Raw genomic sequence first — 21,701 nt, forward strand, 5'->3', positions numbered from 1 at the left:
AGCCTTTCGATTTCCATCATAGAACAAAAACTTTCAAGTATTCTGACTACCAAGACCACTTAGGTTTTCAATTATTACTCTTGCTTTTGATATTACATTTGTGAAAATAACAATTTACTAATGTTTCATAAGGAAGTAACTGTTAACTGCAATTTAGTTGTAAGATATGAATGCCTAGGTCTGGTAAGACATTAACAAGGACAGAAGGAAGGCAAGGACAAAATTCTGACTCCTCCAAAGACTGCAATACAAAATACTGCCTAATAAATTTTTACGTAAAGTTGCACATTTTTATAATAAAATATATTCTTGAAACTATTTTGAGTTTAGCCAAGAATCTCCTTAATGATGTAATCTAAAACAAGGTAATATGCACTCAATCTGCATTTCAGGAGGGATTTGCCCAGATCATCCCAGAACACACAGTTCCTAAATAGCTGCATCCTCGCTGCTTTCTCACTTGAAACTAACATGTAAAACACTGTACTCAGATCTGTATTTTGTAAATGGGCTGTCTTTTAGTCTCACTGCTACTCTGTGAAGGCAGTTTGAATTGCCTTCTGACAATTTTCTTTTCTCCTAAATGCTTAATTTTGCACCTGTTTTCAGTTCCACAGTTTTTGCACGGTCCTCCCCAGCGTACTTTAATTCGGAAGATTTCTTCTGGAGGAAGAAGGTCTGTAAGAGTAAGAGTGGATATCCAGAGGCCAGGCTCACTCTTCCCACCAACCTCACTTTTAGCTAGGCTGGCTTTAAACCGCCCTGGTAGAAACCTCAGTACGCCCAAGGCTCTTCCTCAGAAGCCCGGCTATAAGTTTGGGATAAGGAGGTTTTGATGAGGTTTGACGCTTTCTTGATTTTTTTTTTTTCTTTTTTTTTTTTTTTTTTTTTGGTTGAGAATGACTAAAACCTCCATCCTGGGCCTGCAGGGGGCGCTCGGAGCGCCCGGCAGGGACCATGAGGCGGAGCCCCGCCCCCTCAGCGCTGGCCAATCAGAGCCCGCCCGCCCCGCCGCGGGATTCAGCGCGCCAAGGGAAGCCGAACCATTTCGGCCATTTCCGCCACCGGAGACCCGATGATTTCCGACTGCGCCCAAAGCCAGCGCCGAGACGCTTCGGCAACTTCCGGAAACGCGGAAGGGAGGCTGCCAAGCGCGCTCGGGCGTCTCCGGAACGCCAGCGACTGCCGGGCGACAGGAGAGCGGCCGCGCTGCGGCCCGGCCAGACATGCGGCTGCTCTCGCGGGCCCTCCGCGCGGCGCAAGGCTACCGAGCCGCCGCGCTGCCCCCGCGGAGCTTCCGGGCAGCGCCGGCGGGATGGGCGCTCCCGGCGCGGCGCGGGCTGGGCGCGCGGCCCGGCCTGGAGGAGCTGTTCGCCGCGCCCTCCCTGCGCCGCCTGCTGGAGGCGCGGGCCGGGGGCGGCGCGGCGCCGGAGCTGGCGGCGCGCGTGCGGCGGCTGCGCGACAAGGAGCGGGAGCTGCGCGACACGCGGGAGCTGGCGCGAGGTGCGGCGCGGGGCGCGCGGCGCCGCCCGGGAGCGGCACCGGGGGGCGGAGCTTCCTTTGCATGCGCCGTTCACCTGCCGCGATGGCGGCTGCGCGCGCGGGGCGCGGCCCGGCGGCGGGAGAGCGGCGCGCGGGTCCCCGGGCGGGGCCGCGACGGTGACACGCGCGTCACCCGCGGGAGCCCGCGGCCGCCCCCCCGGGCATTCCGGAGCGGCGGCAAAGAAACTGCCCGAGCCGAGTTCGCGAGTGCAAGTGGGAGAAGCACTTCCACCGGCGTGGGAAGTGCCGATACTGGAACCTGTTTAATATAAAACAAAGATAACTAATCGGGGATAGAAAACTTCTCAAGTTTTGGTGAAGGTTTTTTTTTTTTTTTTTTTTTTTGTTAATCCAGCTTTCCCTTTCTGTCAAGACAGCCCAGTCTACCTGCCTGTCTCCGTTTTGGCAGTTGTAGAAGTCAGGACCTGGATCTGCTGTCTCCACACTGATTTGATTCTGTTGTATGTCAGTAGCTGCACACTTTTAGCGCTGCCAAATAATGGGCTTTTTTTTTTTTTTTTTTTACCGAGAATCAAACTTCATTTTGATAACAGTTAAAAAAACTAAATGTAGAAGAGGAATACTTCAGCATCAATTGACATTCGTTAGATGATTTAGTATTCCCTAGAACTGTAGTATTCTGATTTTTGCATACCGTGATGGGGGCATTATTCCTTTTAACAAGGAGTGCCAATTTTGGAGCCATTGTACTCTTTAAATCCTTTATGTTCCTGCCACCCTGAAATACAGAAAATAGTTTTTTAGAGCCACAGAATGGCTGGTGTGGGAAGGACCTTTGGACATCATTCAGTCCTGCTCAAGTATGGTCACCCACAAGTTGCTCAGGGTTTCGAGTATCTCCGAGGATGGAAATTCATAACCAATCTGTGCAGACGTTGCTGTTGTTTGACCACCGGCACAGTAATCATTGTTCTTTATGGTTGGCTTGGATTTTAGTTTTGGATGTTTTAGCACAAATTCTTTTATTTCAGATTTTTCTCATGTCTTATACCTGCACAGAATTAGAAAACACTTAATATGTACTTAGAGTCTTCTTTACAGAGCATATTAGTAATTTGATTTTCTAACAGGTTTAATGTTTTGGGGGAGGGAAAGGTTGTGTGGTAATTTGCTTTTGGTTTGGGCTGGTTATTTTTTTTTTGGTAGAGTAAGTTCTTCATGATTTTCTCAGAATGGCACTAAGTCTGAGGATTAACCATACTCAAATATTTCAGATGAGAATGAAGATTTCCGAAAGCTTGCAGAAACAGAAATTGCTTCGTGTGAAGAAGAGATAGCTGAACTGAAACAACAGGTTAGATCCCCTAGTAAAGTCCCTGTTTCCTTCCCATTCTTAAATTAACAGAGCCAAATTGTCTTTTTGGGGGTGTTGGAACTAGGTGATATTTAAGGCCGCTTCCAACCCAAACCCATTGTATGATTCTCATCAAGATGTATGTGATAAGTTCTTCTCCTCCCCTCAAATAGTGTCTGTTAGCTAAGGAAAATGAAAAAAATCAGGTGCTATGAAGACATCGTGTAAGCAAGTGCCTATTTGTACCCAAAAATGTTTCAAAGTATCTTTTTAAATAGGTGCTCTAGTTTGTCTTGTCTGGATGTATCTTTATGGATGTCCAACTCTTTAGCCTTTGGAAACATACATACTGTCACTCACGGGTGGGTTTGATAAAAATATAATACTATGTAACTACTTTAGGCTGCTACTTTATACATTATAGAGTGTCTATGTTACTTTACACAAAAAAAAAATCTTAAACATACTGTTTCAACTTAATGTTACTGTAGAAGCTGTTATGGTCACATTATTTATTCCTCCAACAACAGCACAGCAGTCACTTTATAAATATTTTTTGTAAATATTTCTCATTCTGCCGAAAGAAGTTGTCTATGGAAAGAAATGTCACCTAAGGCTAGTAAAGGAAGAGGATTTAAAAGCATTTGCGAATCATCCAGAATTTTGATTCAGCATGCAAAATTTTGATAATTTTTTAGTTTTGGTATATCTTTCTTCTGCAAATCAGGCTTTTTTTTTATTAATAAACAAATAGTACATTTGTGTTGTTGTTGAAGGACTGTATTCCTGAACATCCATACCTTCTTAACTCTGCAGTTGAGATAGAATTAAAGGGGAATCTGATTAGAACGGAGATATTCAGCTATGTTGCAAGAGCAGGCATGTATCCTGTGGTTTATCCTCACAGTGCTCTTGATGGATTGAAAACTTCTGTGAAGTTTTGTGGCTCTCAAGAGAGGCCTGTGTAGCTCCTGTGACCATGAACAGACGCAGGGAGCCTTCCTGCAATGCACCATCACCCTTGCACACCTTTGCCTGGCTGAAGCCCATCCTCAGGGCAGGAGAACACAGCCTGGCTCAGTTACAGAAGTGTCTGGCGTTTTACACTGACTCAGGTGTGGATAGCAGTGTCAGAGGGGAGTCTTAGCTGGGTGCTTTTGTATTCACAGATAGTGTTGCTTTTGATTCCTTCAGAAGAAACAGATGAGAGTGATCTTGTCATGGAAGTAACTGCTGGAGTTGGAGGGCAGGAAGCCATGCTGTTCACCTCGGAGATGTTTGATATGTATCAACGATATGCTGCTTATAAAAAGTGGAAATTTGAAGTATTAGAATACTTTCCCAGTGAACTAGGTCAGTAATGAAAAAGCTGTAACTTCCTAATTCAAGTTGAATTACTCATTAATATGATATTTTCATTTCCAAAGGAAAGGCGACTAATTTGCACTATCTTAATTTTAGAAGTGGAATATTGTTTCAATGTCTAAGTACAGTTCTCTTCAGCTTCTGTATTTGGGCATGAAACTCCATTTCAGAAAAACTATTAAAATACTAAAATGCTGCAAAGAAAATTTGTCTTTTAGTACTTTCACTTATACATTTTAAAACTATTGAAAGACAAGTGCTTGGCAGAAGGAAATTTAGAAAGTGATACAGATGTATTAGCTTAGCTTTTTTTTAAATAAAGATTATGTAAACTATTTGGCTACAGTGTTCTATTTAGTTATCTAATTTTTTATTGTTTATAGATTAGGATGGTGGAAGATTGAAAAATCTGGTTTTAATTATGGATCTATTAGCATAGAGGAATCAATTTTATTTAAAAAAATTTTGGAGTTTAATATAAAACATTTTAAATTTATTTGTAATAATATCTCTATAATATAAGGGAATAGGATATTTGGATATAGCTCATCTGTAACAGCTGTTAAAATATTTATTAGAATTTGATTTTCAAAAGTGTTATATTTGTTTTAATATTTTTATTTAGAGTTCTTAGAAAATATTTTATTTCAAGTTCATGAACGTGAACTCAGGCTCCCTTCTAGAGTGGCTCATTCCCCTCTAGAGTGACTGCTAATGATTCAATTAATATATATTTTTTTAAATTTATCACACTTGAATTCCTTATTTTCTATTATCTAGATTTATTAATATGAATAAACTTCTTGTATTGTTAAGAGCCCATGTGCCAAGTTTTTACAGTTTACATGGCAAGAGGGACAAGAAGTTTCATACTAGAATGCATCTTGTTGCTGAAATAGCAAAGTCATGCTCATCCCCACTCATGACCAGGCAAATGCTTCAAAGCCAAAAGAAATCTGTTTATTTCTTTTTTTTAAAGTAAATGGAATAAACATTGTACAGGTTAGATGGGTGTAAACAGAAAAGAGGAGGGGTCTGGGTCTTTTTTTTTTTCACATATGAGGTGGGGAGGAGAGTTGCCTTTTCATTGATGCAAGACTTGGATTGGGTAAACCCCAGCAGTCTATACACCTCACCTTCAGGGCACAGTTTCAGTCAGCTTAAGCATAGCTTGTCTCATTTTCCAGCCAGTTGTATATATTTTCTTTCTCAGCTCTAGCAGTTTTGAGGCCACCGTGCTAATTGGATCATTCCACTGATTTTGCTGAAAAAGTCCTGTTATGGAATAGCTGTAAGTCAGGTCTGACTCAGCTTACAGTCCTGTGATTAGAAGAAAAATGGAATTGGGCTTGGCTACCCTTTTGGTGAAAGCTGTCCTTGGACAAGGAGCCCACACCCTCAGAGATATTCTCATTAATGCCTTAAATGGGAAATTGAACTAATATGTTAACCTAGTATAAATCTGTCCATATTTTCTCTTCGAAGGGGCTAGGTTTTTTAATGGTTATATGTCTGTTCTAAAGTCTGTTTTGCTGAAGGTTTGTTTATGCACCTTAATTAACATTTAGGATGTAAATCTTAGGAAAAATAAAGGCAGCCCTAGCTTTTGTCAGCCTCTTGCAGGTTATTTTTTGATTTTGCACAACCACATATTATCAAAACAGATGTTGGAGATAAACTGGGAGATAGGGGCACTATACATGGCATGGTCAATGAAATTGATATTTGAACCCTCAGGTTTAAATGGTTTGTGCTGTGCTGAGTAAGAGTGGGGCTAAGGATGCTGGTTGATATTAGGTTGTTACATCCTACCCACATTCCATTTTTATTGAGTTACATGAGCAAAAGTGAGGTCCTATGTTAAAATGTCAAACTCCCTTATTTCAGAGAATTTCTGAATTTGAAATCTGAAGGTGAGCATGTGTGAACAAGGTGCTCATTAAATAAAGCTGCAATGAAACACAGGTTACAGTCCACTCTTAAATGACTATTGACCTACCCCATGGGATGCCACTGTGCAAAAATAGCATGTTAAAGATTCAGCTCACATGTTGAAGCACAAACTCACATGTCATTATTTATCCACTGTTTCTCACCCTGTAGTGGCAGGCAGAGACACACATGTGGGCCTTTTCCCTGATCTAAGATGCCACATAAAAAAATGAGCGCAAACTCATAATCTTGTTCTGAGTAAATGAGATATCAGGATAGATTGGGACATTTTATGTGAAAGGGGAAATTCATAGTTATCAAGAGTTAACTATATTTAACAAGCCTACCGTATGTCTGCCAACATAAAAGGTCTGTCAAAATTTCATTAGATTTGGCTGCAGTTCTGTGCAGTAAACCTGTGTTGGTAGTAGTCAGTTTGAAGCAATATGATCTAAATACCTGTCATGTGGACCAGTTTTGTGGTCATCCTATTCTAACCACTGTAGGCACGTGTCAATATGAATTTTAAAAGCAGAAGGATAAAAATGATGTGAAATAGCCTAGCTTACTCTTCCTATCTTTCACAAGCATGGCTGTAAAACAATATATATTTTAATATAAGTTATGAGTGAACGAACACGAACATGTCCATGAAGGTGAACAATCTGGCCTGTGTTCTGGTGGATGACTTTTTCCTGCTGCACAGGGCATTTTCAGATTCCATGTTCTCTTCATTTTACTTTTTTAAAAAGCTGTTGTTTTGTCCCTATGGTTGAGTTCCTTAGTCTGAAAGATAGCTTAAACCAGTATTTCTGAGAAGCCTCTTCTTTTCCTCGGCTATTGTTTCATATTGCAAGGCCTGAAGAGCAATACTCTTTCAAGGCCACCTGTGTCTTCTTCAGTCATTTCCTATCCACTGTGATGGCACACCATCCACTGTGCTGAGAGTGGGATTTGGGAATTGAGCTGCATTAAAAACAAAAATGGGTGAAATGTATTCATTTATAATATATTACATATGAGTGAAATATACTCATTCATTTATATATAAATGATATATTCATTTATAGTGCCATCACTTCTCTGATCCTTCACTTATACTGCACACCAGCAAACAAGGAATATCAAGAACGTCATAAAGTAGTAGAGCAACAAACTCTGTCCCAAAGCTGTGATTGCTATGGACTTGACTTCCAAGTTCCAAGCTGTTCAGTGCTTGTAGGATGTTGCTGTCAAGTTTTTTGCTGGAGGTATTGGTAAGAGGTGCAGGAATCTGTATTCTGTTTGCTCCAGAAAAATATTATATAGGTGTATGTAAAATGTATTAAAAATGTATATAAAAATAATTTAATTGGACTCTACAAACCAGAAGTTGACAGTCCTTTCCTTTTTGAACTGCTGTGTGAGTAAATATGCACAGTTTTAAGATTATTCTTGCATTTTCAGCATAATTTTGCCCAAATGTTTAAATAGTAAATTCATCATTTTAAGAAACAAATGCCAGTGTTGTGTAAATGCACTGAAGTATAACAGCATAGTACCAGCAGTTTATAAAGGTTTACAACTGTTTTTCTTCTCTATTTAAGGTGGCCTAAGACATGCAGTAGCCAGTATAGCAGGAGTTGAAGCTTACAAATACATGAAGTTTGAAGGAGGAGTGCATCGTGTTCAGCGGGTACCAAAGACAGAAAAACAAGGACGCATTCATACCAGCACAATGACTGTTGCAATATTACCCCAACCCACTGAGGTAATATTTCTCTTTCAGTATAACAGACATGTTGCCCTGATTTGTAAAAGTGTTAAGTTTTCTTTTATAGTTCTTTTGAAAGTTTTAAAGTTCTTTTAAAAGTTTTCTATGCCTTCTGATGTTTAAATATTTCTACTGGCGTTTTCATGCACCGTTCATGTAAATAATGATTGTTTTTCATTCTGCTTTGTTGGAGTAATTAATGGACTGTTGGTTTGACCAGTGTGGTTGGAGAGGTGGCAATTTCATCCTCCAATCCACTGTCACTTTTGGAATTCTATATATTGTGAGGTCAGAAATAAAGTTGGCTCTTTTTCTCGTTTGAACTTACCAAGCTTCTGTATACTCATTTCATGTCCAGTAGCAACACAGACATTACCAGGAACAATGTTTGATGCCAAATGTTTTCTGTCTCTCTTGATATTTTCACATAATGACTTTTTTAATCTTAATTTTAAACTAGGTCATATTTGTTATTTTATCACAGGGATGAAATAAAGAATTGCTATCTTTTCTCATATTTCTAATTTCAATAAAGTAAACAGGCTTTACTTAACTATGACTTGAAAATTAACTGTGACTGTCTGGCATGTGGAAAACTACATTTTCTGCAAACTAACAAAAGACGGAATCATTTTACAAAGCTCATAGATTACTTCTTTTAGCACTTCCTCTTTCCCATTTTTGTACTGTCCTTACTTGCCTGTTCTAAAATGTATGATAATTCAGTTTTGCTATATTTGCTTGCTTTGTTTTGATCTTAGTTTTATGTTGACGTAGCAGATTGACAAAGATGTTACTCCTTTCTGAACTTTCTTACCTTGCTCCTTCCTCACAGAGACTATTGCTCCACTCCAAAGCCAAAAAAGGAAATGTCTTCCATTTAATTTAAAAACCATCTAATCAAGCTCAAATATTGGTTGACTCTGCTGGAAGAGAATGCAGAGCTCTCAAAAGAGAGGAAAATTAGTGCTAAGCAGTGGTTATGCATTAAATTACTATTTGGCTGATTTCTGGGGTTCCATCGTGATGCATTCAAGTCTGATTACCATGATTTCTTAATACGTTTATAAGAGGATTTGAATTAGTACCCATAAGCATTCAGAAGTTTGATCTTGCATGATCGTGCCTTCTAAAATAAACTGACTGTGCATATTTGATATCTGTCTAGAAAGAAGCAACATAAAATACTTTTCTTTTTCTCCTGTCTCCCATGACAGATGAGGCTGCAAATTAGTCCAAAAGATCTACGGATAGAAACAAAGCGAGCTAGTGGAGCTGGAGGCCAGCATGTCAATACAACAGATAGTGCTGTACGGATAGTTCACATTCCAACAGGTGCTGCTTCATTCTTTCCTTAGTACAAGATCCACATTCCAAAACTGCTGTCAGAATTTCTTTTGAAACAATGGTTTTATTTTCAAACCTGGGCAACAGTAGAGCAGAGGTTTAATGTAATTTTCATGTCTATTCATACTACTCTAAAATGCATCATCACTTCAGTTTTTAACAGTGAAGACTACTGGCTTCAGTTGGTGAGCTATAATTTTGCTGTTAAACATGGCACTCTAAAAGCAGTCAGATCATTTTCTATCAAAAAATTATATTTAAACTTTCAAATAATGAAAATTAAACCGAAAAATGGAGTAGGTTGAAATCTAATGTTCTGAATTTTCTTGACTAGTCTCCAAAAGAGACATTGTGTTATTTTCATATTAAAACATTACTTTTAATTGCAGAGTCTACTCAGAATGCCAGCTCCCCTTCGTCTGCTGGCTCCTTTCCCGTAGATGACACACATAATTAAGAGGCCCATCCCTCTGGCTCAGGTTAGGAAACATAGCAGGGATAAGATACACCCTCAAACACTACCTGATTTTAACTCTGGTATGGGGGCTTTTTATTGCCATTCCTAAGCCTTTTACTTCCCTTTGAGCAATTCACAACAGCCTTCTTGACTTTCATTGCATTTTAACTTTTCCTCTTCTCTACCACAAATATTCATCAGGCTTTACTTTACACAGTTTCAGGGTAATCCCAAGCCCTCTTTATCCATGTATCCAGATTTTTGCCACACAATTCTTTGTATCTGTTTAAAACATCAATCCATTCTGCACTTGTTGCAGCACTCTAGTAAAGCAGACCGCAAACAGTGGAGAGGTTAAAATTCTGTTCACTATATGGTGACAGAAAGATACCCCAGATTAAAAATGTTTTGCATTGCCTGTATGTTTGGATAAAAACACAACAAACTAAAACCAGCAATTGATCTTAGGTTTTGCTGATGGCTGTTATTAGGATGTCTTATAGAAATCTTAAAGTATGTTGCAAATTTTTTGCACTTATACAAAGTTAACAGGGGACATTAGCTCCTGACTTTTTTCTGTTCCACCTTTCCCTTCTTTATTTCTCTGATCTCTCTTCCCTTAAAATTGTCCTGTTGCTTCTTCTATTTCTCTCATCCTAAATCTTTTTATAAACCTTCACTGCGATCCAAAATGTTGTTTATAAATAAGTCTTTTCAGAAAGTAATACTATGTAATCTTATAAAATCATCCTCTAATATTACCAGAGCTACTTAACAAGTCCAAATAACAACATAGTTCGTACTGTATTTCTTCTTCCTGCTCCTTTTTTGGGCTTTTCATTTCTTACCTTTAATTGTGTGTTTTGGGATGACAAAGAACACTGTTCTATTTTTTTAAATAAAATAGTGCCCACTTTTTTATATTCTGACCATATGCTAAGCACTCTCTTGCTTATGTATTTTACTATTCTTTAAATCCTGTGTTTTCTGGAACTGTAGCCAAAATTTATGACTAATGAAGGTGTTTTTTATAAGTCAGATCACATCACATATCTTTTATTTCATTATCCATCTGTTATCCAGGTGAAATAAATTTCCACTTAATTAAATTTCTTGTTTTATGGCTTAAAACACCTGTACAACTCAGCCTACACATCTCTCCCAAAATGTATCATTACTTATTAATAAACTTGGACTTCTACATTCCCAGTCCAAATGTAACAGCCTAATATAACATACAAAAAAATCTTCCAGAAATTGCAGAGCTCTTTTAGTATGTGTTAATCTTAAATGCTAAATGTCACGATATTTTTGACAGGGATTGTGTCTGAATGTCAGCAAGAAAGATCCCAAATTAGAAACAAAGAGAAGGCTATGCAAATGCTGTGTGCTAAACTATACAATGCCAAATTAGAAGAAGAAACCAAAAAGAGAAACTATGCTCGAAAGATTCAAGTAAGTTTCACTTAGTTGTGATATACAAACATGTGTCTTTATGTTCAATAGTTTTGTCAAACAGCAAGTAGTAAATGGAAACATAGAACAGCAGGAGCCCAGAAGGGACTTAAATGAGACAAAAAAAGTAATGGAATCACAGAATGGTTTGGGTTGGCAGGGACCTTAAAAATAATCTAGCTCCAACCCTCCTACCATGGGGAAGAGATGCCTTCCACTAGGCCACTCCAGAGAGCAAAATTTGTGGAGTCCCCCAGGCTCTCTAAACAACAACATTACATTTTACTGCAGCAATAAAGCCCATATATTAGCCAGACTTAAAATTTCAGTAGTAGGTAAATCCTAGAGATCCAGTGAAACAAACTGGATTGCAGCATGAAGAACCAGAATAGTATTAGAAAAAGATGCAGTATAATTGTTCTTTTACATGTTTGAGAACAATTATTGCAGCTGTAGAAGTGATCTGAGTACTATATAACTCTAGCAAATTTTGTATAGTCAGGTGAGGAAGAGAAACCTATAGCTTTATATGCCTAATCAATATTTCACCATTTTTGTAAGATGATGATAAACTGATTCTTCTTGTTCAACAGATTGGGACTAAAGGAAGATCAGAGAAGATCAGAACATACAACTTTCCGCAGGACAGAATTACAGACCACAGAATAAGCAGATCAGTGCATCATGTTGAGTCTTTCATGCTAGGGGAAGAAATGCTAGATGAAATGATACAAACTCTGAGAGAATATGCTGATTATGAATCTCTAATGGAAATTATTTCAGAAAATGAAAAAAATAATTCCTCCTGAACATTGTTCTTTCTCAGGCCTTTACAACACATGTCGACCTTGATCTGCAAAGCTTTTCAGAGCACCACCCAGAAAATGGAACTACTTTTCTCATCATGAAAATCATCACAACTTGTTTCCTAATGAATATTAAACAGTTTTCTTACTTGCTGAGTAAAAGACTTTATTATCTTCATATAAGACATTATTGCTGCTGTAGTCCTTTTGAAAAGTTTACTTGATTGCACCAGAAGTAACAGCAGTTTTAAACAACTTCTACTGATACACTACTCTCAAAAGGTATGCATGCGTTAAAAAAGGAGTTATTTCTAGTTCCTATTTTCGTTTAAACTATGGCTTAACCATCACACAACAGTGTGAAATAGCTTATTTGAGAGAACAAAAAGTCCTATTTTGTTTGAGTGATTGGAAAAAAGTGATAAATAAATTACACACTCTGTCCACATACTCATTAATCACTTACATGTGACATGGGAAAGGGAGTCAAAGTGTATCTCTGTCATGTTTCCAAGGCCTTCTGGCCCTTATTTATAAATACAAAACAAGTTTAGGAATATCCCTTGTGCGAGGAAAAAAAGCCATGGAAGCCAAGTGATGAATCATATGAATTGGTTTTGGAACAAATATTACTGTTCTTGAGTCAAAAATTAAAGTAATGGTTACAGTATTGTTCAATTGATATTTCAGTGTCCAGTTGACTTCAGTTCAGTGCCTCCTTTATGGTTTTAATTGAATGCCCAAGTTGTTAATCTTCTAAAAGTTATGTGCTATGACCAGCATTTACTGGTTTTGTCTGTTTATTTAACAGCATTTTAAAACATCTGATACCTTTACCATTTTTTTTCTAGTAAACTCTGCATGGTAACTATGATTAAGTTCCAAGTCTTTTAATTTAAGATGCATTCATTAACTTAAGATGAAGGAATGTCTGTGTGCATAAGATGAGGCATACATATTTCCTTTTGATGAGCATGAGTCCTAGGTCTGTATTTACTAGCAGTTTTATAACTCCAAACTGTCACATTAAAAAAGTAAAAAGAAATATTGACTCAATTTTTGTGTGAAATTATTAGATTCCTATTTGAGCAGAAACTAGGACTAAAGTCTTCATTCTTACCCGATCAGTATGATAAATGGAATGCTGAAGAGCACTTGTGACAGTCCTACATACATGATTTTAAAAGCCAGATCTTCTTATGCCAAGTGATAGATGAAGTTTGCTGTTCAGCTTCATATTCTTCCAAGCAAATAAGGGCCATTGACCAGGTCTGCACACTGGACTTCTACATGAAACTTAGGTAATTGTTTGGGTCTTCGTCATCCTAGACCTTCCCTAATCTTCCAGTTTGTACTCTGTCTGGGCAGACATTCTCATCTGGCTCTTGAACAAACACTAAATGTGTTACTGCCTTGCAAGTGACCAGGCTTTGACCAGTGTGAGAAAAAACAGACATTGTGCAGTTCTCGCAGGAGGCTGACAGAGGTATTCCAAACCTAGTGTCTGACAGTGCTGTACATAGGTGGACTTCACTGTCCTTGGCCCATCATGTCAAGATTTACTGTGTAGAGACTTGAAGTCCCCTGCTTGCTCTGTGTTAACTTTAATGCAAGGGATGTTGTCTCTGCAAATGCAACCTCCTTGAGCTGTGAGCAGATTGCCTTTCCAGCAGTGGTGGGGATTCCTGCACTGGTGTCCAGTCAGCCTAGCTCCCGGGAGTTCTCTGGCTCACTTTGCAACCACTGGTTATGTAAAATAAATACAATTATTTTATGGGGAGTAGCCTGGGTCAAGTTAGAAGGAACCACAGTGGGTCATGCAGTCCAACATCCCTCCTTAAGCCTGGTCATCCTAGAGCACATGGCACAGGATTGCATCCGGGCAGTTCTTGAATATCTAAAGTGCGAGTGAGAATTCTTTCCCGGTAGAGGAGCTTTGCACGTTCGGTGCGTGCCGGGGTGATGTGGGTATCCTAGGCGCGTCCATTTAAACCAGCAGAGCCAGATGCAGCTGGGCGCCAAGCTGGGCTTAGGCGCGTGTCAGTGCCGGGAGGGGCAGCCGGGGGCTCCTCCGGCCCCGGGCGCGGTGCGGGGCCGCAGGGCGGGAGGAAGGGGCGGGCGGGAGCGGCCGTGCGCGGGAGCCGCGGCCGTGCGCGGGAGCCGCGGCCGCGCCACTCGCGTCCCTCCCTGGCGGCCGAGGAGGGAAAGCGAGGGACGGGCCGGCCCCGCCCGCCGCGCCGCGGATTGGCCCCCGCCGCCTGCCCGCCGCCCATTGGCCGCGCTACGCGCCCCGGCGCCTCGCCATTGGCTGCCGCGGTTTTGGACACCAAATTTAAAGTTTTTAAAAAGCGGCCGGCGCGAGCGGGACTCATTCACTGCCCGCGGCGGCGCCGGCGCGGCCCTGCAGGTGAGCGCGGCGCGGGCAGCGAGCCCCGCCGGGAGCCGCTCTGCGGCCGCGGGGCTCCACGGCCAGGGCTCCGCTCTCGGGCCGGCTTGGGGGCAGCGGGGCTCCGCGCTCAGGGCTTTTTGGCTGGGGTGGCGGGAGCTGCCGGCGTACGTAGTGGCGGGACCGTGCGGATGCTGGCGGCGGTACCGTGCGGATGCTAGCGGCGGTACCAGACGGACGGGGGGAAGGGGATTCCTGGTGGCCGCCCGGTCCCACTGCTCTCCTAGCGTAGCCCCGCAGCTATCCCGCCGGCGGGACGGGATGGGACGGGACGGTGGCGCACTGGCGGTCGGGGAGCGCCCCGATCCCGCCAACGAGCCGCGTGTGCGGTGGTCCCGGCTGCTCGCCGCACTGGCGGGGCCGGAGCCGGCCGGGGTAGGGATCGCAGCCCAGCTCCCGCCGGCGGGCAGCGGCGAGCGGGGAGGCGCCGCGCCGCGCTGCCTCCCGCCCGCCGGCCACGCCGTCAGAAGAGCATCCCCCCGGCGCGCTCCTGCCCGCCCCGCCACCAAGGATTTAGGGGGAATCCTCTATTGCGGGGGAAATCCTCCATTGCGGGAGGCCCCCGAAGGCGATGGGTAAAGTTTCCGGGGCCGTAGTGCTCAGCACAGCGGAACCGGGACCCGGTCTACCTGCACCGACCCGGGCCATCTTGAGCGCTGGGCGGGAGAAGCCTGACAGCGCCGCGGGGCCCCGCGGCTGAGCCCGCGCCTTCGGGGGTCGGGGCAGGCCCTGGTGCACCGAAATGTGATTTGGGGACATTTTCTAAATCATCAGGATTTCAGCCCAGAAGCTTCTCCCGCCGTTCGCAGGGAAGGGGACAAGGAGGCTTAGGAAGGGCTTTGCACCTCATCTCCCAACTTACACGATACAAAGCCATGAGCCTTCTTGCTCCTTTCTCCCACCGAACCTAGGTACAAAGAGGGAAGTTTTTCTCTAAGTCGTTCATGGGTACATTTTTCTCTTGGCTCTTTCCAAAACTTCTGGAAGTGCTTAAATACTTTAAAATGCTTACTCAAATCGGGGTCTTTTATTTCCTACGGATTGCAAAGCATGTTGAAACTTATTTTCCCTTTAGATTCAACTGGGGAGAGATGACCTCCTTCTCCCCTTCAGCTCTCGCCCATCCCCCCGCAATTGTTAATATAGATAGCACCACATTTCGCGGGGGAGGGGAATGGAACAGGGCAAGAAAAGCTCAGTTCCCCTATGATATCTATCCATCTCCCACCCTCTCTAAATCATGCTTAAACCTTTATTTCCCTGACCATTGTTTAAGTATGGCTTCTTTCCTTTGTATTTTACTCACACATGTGAGCACTCAAGCTTTTCCTGTGCCACCCAGCCTCCTCCCTTCTCAAAAATGCCAGATATCTGGCTTCAGCAGCAGCAGCATTGCTTCTGGTCTTGGATGCAAACTTCAGGCTTCTCTGGCCTGCACAGGCCTGCGGTCACTCATGGACCCTCTGCCACTGGTGTCCCTTGCAGGGACCTCAAGTGTCTTGACTATGTTACTACCTTTATGGTAGGAAGTGGAAGCACTGGTGTGTCTCATCTATGCTGGTGAAATGGTGACCAAATCACTCAGTCAGGTTTCTTTCCTTAGTTACATGCAGCATAAACCTAGTTTTTGGGAAGATCTTACATAGATTTAATTAGTGGCTATTCAAGTGCTTAGTTCCATTGGTTGTATTTTAGACACCAGAAGGTGAGTCAGATAAATGCATAAAATTCATAAAGCAGAAGGGAAGCATGATAAGAATCCTTATAAGAAAAAGAATTAGTGATCTAGTGTATGATGTGTTTTCATACTGCCCTTGTCTCTTGCAGAATACAAACAACAAAATGAAATCGAACCTTAACCGCTCTTGCAAAATGAAATGTGATTTTGATTGCACATCTCTTCATGCTGGGTTTGCACCACTGAAAAGTGCTGCGGAGAAAGCAAGACTGGAAAAATCCTGCCCCTTGAATTATGAGGAATGCTTTTGTAAAAGCTCTGCAGGAGAACATCAGAAAATGCTCCTTAGTGACTCATACCATGCAGCCACCAGAAATACAGATCTTGAAGATGCAGAAAGACCCATACATAACAAAGAAAATAACCAAGTAATCCAGAGACTTGGTGAAGGTATCTGTGAAATAGAGGCAATGGAAAGCAGTAAACTTCATGAGGACAGTGGTTATTCTTCTATGTTAAGTACTCACTATGCAGATGCAATAGAACATGAGGATAGTTTACCTTTGGCTGGGAATCTCTGTGGTACACCAAATCATTGTCTTATGAAGAACCAAAACCAAAAACAGTTTTCAAAGAAGACACTGTTGCCAATAATCCATTATGAAGAAGTGGTTTGCTCAACTTTGAAAAAAAATGGTAAAAGAAATCTCAAGTCTTGGGCTGCTGTAGACAGAATTGTTTCTAGGGGAAAAGTTGAACTTTGTAACTTGATTGGAAAGAAAATGGGGCTGGATAGAATAGACATTCTTGCTGAACTCTTCCAAAAGGACCTGAAGCATATATTAGCAAACATTTTAAGGCATCTCAGCGAGATGGATTTAGTAAAGTAAGTATATTGATATCATTGTATTTCACTGGGAAAGGAAAAAAACCTAAACAGATGCCTTAATGTTTTAGATATAGAGCTTGTGACATTTACTCAAGGTTTACTATTATGTGTTTATATATTAAAACATGAACTGCCAATGTAAGCCATGATACATATGGAGAATTTCTCTTTTCCCTAAAAGGCAAATTAAAGACAGCAACTGTGAACATCTTCTATCTTGATGTAAAAGAAACAGGTTACAGTTTTTCTTGCTATTTAATAAATCTCTTTCCTAGGAGGCAACTGATGTGTTTGTATTGTTGTTGCAGTTTTGCCAAAGTCAGCACAACATGGCAGAAGATTCTACAAGAAGATAAATGGATTTTCCAAATGTATAGCAGAGCTGTGAAAAACCTTTCTGTAAGTTTCTGCATTGAACCATCAGTGGTTTTCTGCTATTTCAAGTCTCTTCCTACACTCAAGTGACCACAGAAAAGTTTCTTGGATTGAAATCTGTCACAGGAGTGTCTGAGTTTGTCCTGTTAGGATACCTTGTCTCAAGCATTGCTAGTTACATCAGGACTTGGGGGACCCCAAGGAAGGTTGACTGAGAAGGTGACCCAAGGAGAAATGCAGATGTTTTTAAAAACTTCCACAAATCCTGTGTTACAGAGAAAGGCAGGAAATAGAAAGTCATTGCCAGCACAGCCCACTGGGCAAGCCCTAGAGTCTCCTTGCAGGGGCTTGCTTCCTTCAGCATCCCCACTGATCCAAAGGGAGGAAGACTGAGATAAATCCCACAAGTGGCTCTTTGAATCAGGGTCTCTGTTTATAGCAGTAATCTCTAGAGTCCACCATGTCTGCTATGGAAACTGAAAAGCTTTTTGCACTGTGAGATATTCCTAATGCCTTGTTCTGTGAAATAAAAATACTTGTTCCATCCACACTAAACTAGCGTTTTATCAAATCAGGACTCTTAAAACATTAACTTTTTCCTTCTTGAGAGATGGAGAGACAGAACAAAGGCTTAGGATATACCACAGGATAAGGTTGTTAACCAGTTTAAGTTTTATGTGGTATTTTACAATGCTGTTGGGTGAAACATTTGTATTGAATATTCATCCCATAAAGTTTGATTTCTTCCATGCTATTGTATGCTTTTTTTTAACTTGAACTGGAAACTTGAAAAATTGGTGGATAGAGTTTTTTTTTCCCAAAGAAAGCTTCAAGCATTCCTGTTCACCATAAAGAATTGGAAGTACTGATTTTCTTTAAAAGCTTGTGATGAATAAGTTACATGCTCTGCCTAAATGACTGTGTTAATATGAAAGCAGAATTACGTAATAAAAGATGGTTGGTTTTTGACCAAGGACTAGGGAGGTGTTCTATGCATTTTTAACAGAAGTGACTGTGCAAGTTATGGTAAAATCAGTAGCACTTCTTGGTGTGATGCTTTATTATTGGAAACTGGGAAGAAGAATCTAAAATCATTATTTACATCTATTAAACAAAAAACTGTATTTTAGGTAAGTTCTCTTCCCAAATTTAAGTCTTTGTTTTTCTTTTCATTAGAATGTCACTAAAGCGCCAGAAAATGTTGCAACAAGAGAGTACGTTCTCTACAGAGTGTCCTTAGCTTCCATTCAGAAAGCAACCCCACCAAAATACTTGAACAAAAAAAGCACCAGACCCAAAGCATCTAGGAATCACAGCAGACTCACAGAGTTTTCTGAGGTAAGTGGTGATTTCCACTGATCTTTAATTGCTCTCATGTTGTCTGGCAAACAATCACCTTGTAGAGGGTATTTTTGAAAGTAGCATCTCCAGTTTCAAGTATTTGTAATTCTTATTAGTATAGCTGCCAAATTTTGCTTAGTGTGCCTATTTTAAGACACTGTCAGAAGCTGGTGGAGAGAATATTGATATACTGGGATGTCCTACAACCTTTCTTTTTCCTTCTTAAGAATTTCATTTAGTGAATTTTTTTTTTGCTTAAATTTTTTCTTGTCAGATAGGAAAAAATTTAGTAATTTCCTGTTGTTTTCCGTGGGTTTATTATAATGAATCACATATTTTCCAGATAAGCAATATCACAAAAACTGTCAACTTTGTTTCAAAACTGATGGACAATTAGGAAAACAAATTTTCTGTGGGGTATTTGAAATTACTTTTTTAACCCTTCACCTTGTTATTTTAAAGCTGGTTTTTTTTCTACATACTTGCAATGTAGGCCTGCACCTGTATCTTAAAAAACTTTTAAAAATGCTTATCAAAAGTTTTTTCTTGCTATTAAGCAAAAGATTTTCCTAACTAGAAAAAGGTTTTATGCTCAAGTCTTATTCTGCAAATTGATGCAATAAGAGAAGATGGTGATAGGTCACTGGAAAGTATAATCAAGATGCTGTAATACTACTTTATAGAACTTTGTAGCATTAGGAGGGTAAAGGTACAACTGTTCAGTAGCAGTCATAAAATTTAATTCCTGATATATGCATCTATACACAACTACGTCACCATCCTTGAATGAGGTTTGGAAGATTCAGGAAGGCTGTTATCCTTACTGCTCTTGATTTAGCCTGTGCTTTAACTTTTAAATTTAAAGAATTTAAAATTGGTTACCTCTATTCAAGTTCAAAATACCTGCAATTATATCCTGATTATTCCTGTTCTGAATTCCATCAGAATTTTATGCAACAAGAATTAGGCTAAGTTTTTAATTTATCTCCTTATATTAGAAGTTATAATATGTTTGTGGCACTAAGATAATATCAGGAAATGTTTGGAGAGTGTATTTACCCTCTACTCATGATTTTCTGTGTGCTTTTCCCAACAGGCTGCTAGGAACTTGAAAAACACTGAAAGCCTTAAAGCCTGCCATCGCTGTGGCTCACCTGCCAAGTATGACTCCTACCTCCAAAGAGCAACGTGCAATCGTGAAAGCTGTGGCTTTGACTTTTGCACTAAGTGCATGTGCAGCTACCACAGCTCCAGTGACTGTGTGAGCAGCAAACCAGTGAAACACACTTCTAAACCAGGGCCACTTCCTGGGACTAAGAAAAGCAAACAGAATCTAAAGAGATTGTGATCCATCCCCCCAGTACAAACTGACAAATGTCCCATAAAAGTTTTTCAAGTCATCCATGAAGAGAATGCTTTCTGCTATTCATATTCATGAAAATGGTTAATTCTGTTATTCCTGTTAATTTATCATTCTGCTCAGAAAGGTTTTAAAAGCATTTCTGGTGCTGTCGAGTGAGGTGAGTGAAGCCCCTTTTAATGTGAAAATGTGAGGGAGACTAGATTTTATGGTTTTTTGAAGCTTTACCTTTGATTTTAAAATGTGGACATTCATAATAACACTTTCTCTGATGGCTTCTCTTATGTGAATCTGAAATTGCTCTTAATTTCTTCTTTCATTTATTGAACCTCTTCTAAGTTCAAAAAAAAAGTACTGTATATTGGCTGTACTGCTAAAAAATACTTTGACTTTTTTTTGAAATTACAAGGAAATTTTAATATTTGTATATATTTGTAAATAGTATTCATATTTGTCTTGTAAATGTGAAAATAAATGATTATTCTCAACTTGGTTGGCAAATCTGGCCTTCCTATTTATCATCCTGAGTGCTTCTCATACTCATTTTGCAAGTTTTCTAGTGTGTGCTTCTTTAAATTGTTGATTCAACAAAGGGCAAGTCCTCCTGGGTTTGTGTAAAACAGTGTACTGAATCCATTGTCATGCTGTATTCCTGAATCTTACCTAAAGGCTCTTATCGGTAATTGCCTGTAGTGTCAAAAGGGCCATCACTTCCTTTTCATTTCAATGGAAATTTTTCTTTTGGCTGGATTTATTCTGCTGTTGTCAAACTAGCTCACTGTCAGCAAAATATTCCTGATGCCACAGTAAAGAAAGACAAGCTTTCAAGAAATAGACTAATATTTTTGTGGAATTATCTAGGGTGGTTTTTTTCTCTCTTTGGTAAGTAAATAACTGACTGGGAGTACTGCGCTGTAGTCCTTCTTCTTGAACAATAATCTGTGTAGTGACAGGACAAGTGGAAATGGCTTCAAAGTTAGGAGAAAGATTTGCATTAGATATTAGGGAAAAATTCTTTACTGTGTGGGTGGTCAGACACTGAAACAGGTTTCCTAGAGAAACTCTGGAAGTGTTTATGGATCTCTAAACAATCTGCTCTAATGAAAGGTGTCCTTCTCTGCAGCAGGGGGAGTTGGAACTAGATTATCTTTAAAGTCCCTTCCAACCCACATCATTCTATGAATCTGTAATCCTATTATACTTTATTCTGGTATTTAGATAGTACCATCTTGATACATATAAAACCACAGTAAGTGTTAGGCTGAGCACACAGAGATAAGAAATCTTACAAGCAAAATTTGATAAAATTTTCATCTCTACTGAAATTCCTCTGTCCTGAAGAGTGCAGATAATGTGATATGAACAGAAATGCTATTTCCTATAGTAATTTGAAGAAATATGGCACAGGTATTCACTCAGACTGGTGTTGCACTGTAGGATACATCGTGAATTAAAATGGTGTGTTTTCAAATTGAATGTGGTAAATCAAGTACCTTTTCATATTTTGGCGCTTACTAAAGGAACAACACTTTCTAGTAGGTCTAACAATTTGTACACTGAATAATGAACAGCTCTTTTTTTTTTTCATTTTTAGCTGTAGAAATTTATCTGTTGATGGAGAATTTTGAGAAAAATTCCTT

General features: G+C 40.4%; 2 protein-coding genes across 4 annotated transcripts; both read left to right on the forward strand.

The window, feature by feature from the left end:
- The first annotated feature begins 657 nt into the window (after positions 1–657).
- Positions 658–13,017, forward strand: MTRF1L (mitochondrial translation release factor 1 like). Of its 3 annotated transcripts, none has more exons than XM_077782165.1 (7): positions 658–676; positions 2,778–2,857; positions 4,027–4,210; positions 7,741–7,904; positions 9,125–9,242; positions 11,030–11,166; positions 11,760–13,017. In XM_077782165.1, exons 3-7 carry the CDS (start codon positions 4,078–4,080, stop codon positions 11,973–11,975), a joined length of 768 nt encoding a protein of 255 aa, XP_077638291.1. In that variant the 5' UTR covers positions 658–676; positions 2,778–2,857; positions 4,027–4,077; the 3' UTR covers positions 11,976–13,017. The 3 variants fall into 3 exon arrangements, with proteins under 3 accessions (XP_077638291.1, XP_031360222.1, XP_021396248.1); XM_031504362.2 differs by lacking the exon at positions 658–676 and adding an exon at positions 1,131–1,503; XM_021540573.3 differs by lacking the exon at positions 658–676 and having other exon boundaries at positions 2,783–2,857; positions 4,052–4,210.
- A 3,228-nt stretch (positions 13,018–16,245) lies between these two features.
- Positions 16,246–20,049, forward strand: FBXO5 (F-box protein 5). The gene is made up of 4 exons (XM_031504535.2): positions 16,246–16,982; positions 17,294–17,384; positions 18,537–18,698; positions 19,798–20,049. The coding sequence occupies exons 1-4, from the start codon at positions 16,261–16,263 to the stop codon at positions 20,047–20,049; spliced, it is 1,227 nt and encodes a 408-aa protein (XP_031360395.1). The 5' UTR covers positions 16,246–16,260.
- Positions 20,050–21,701: the final 1,652 nt, after the last annotated feature.

Source organism: Lonchura striata, chromosome 3 (genome assembly GCF_046129695.1).
Source record: "Lonchura striata isolate bLonStr1 chromosome 3, bLonStr1.mat, whole genome shotgun sequence".
In the NCBI taxonomy this organism is placed as follows: domain Eukaryota; kingdom Metazoa; phylum Chordata; class Aves; order Passeriformes; family Estrildidae; genus Lonchura; species Lonchura striata.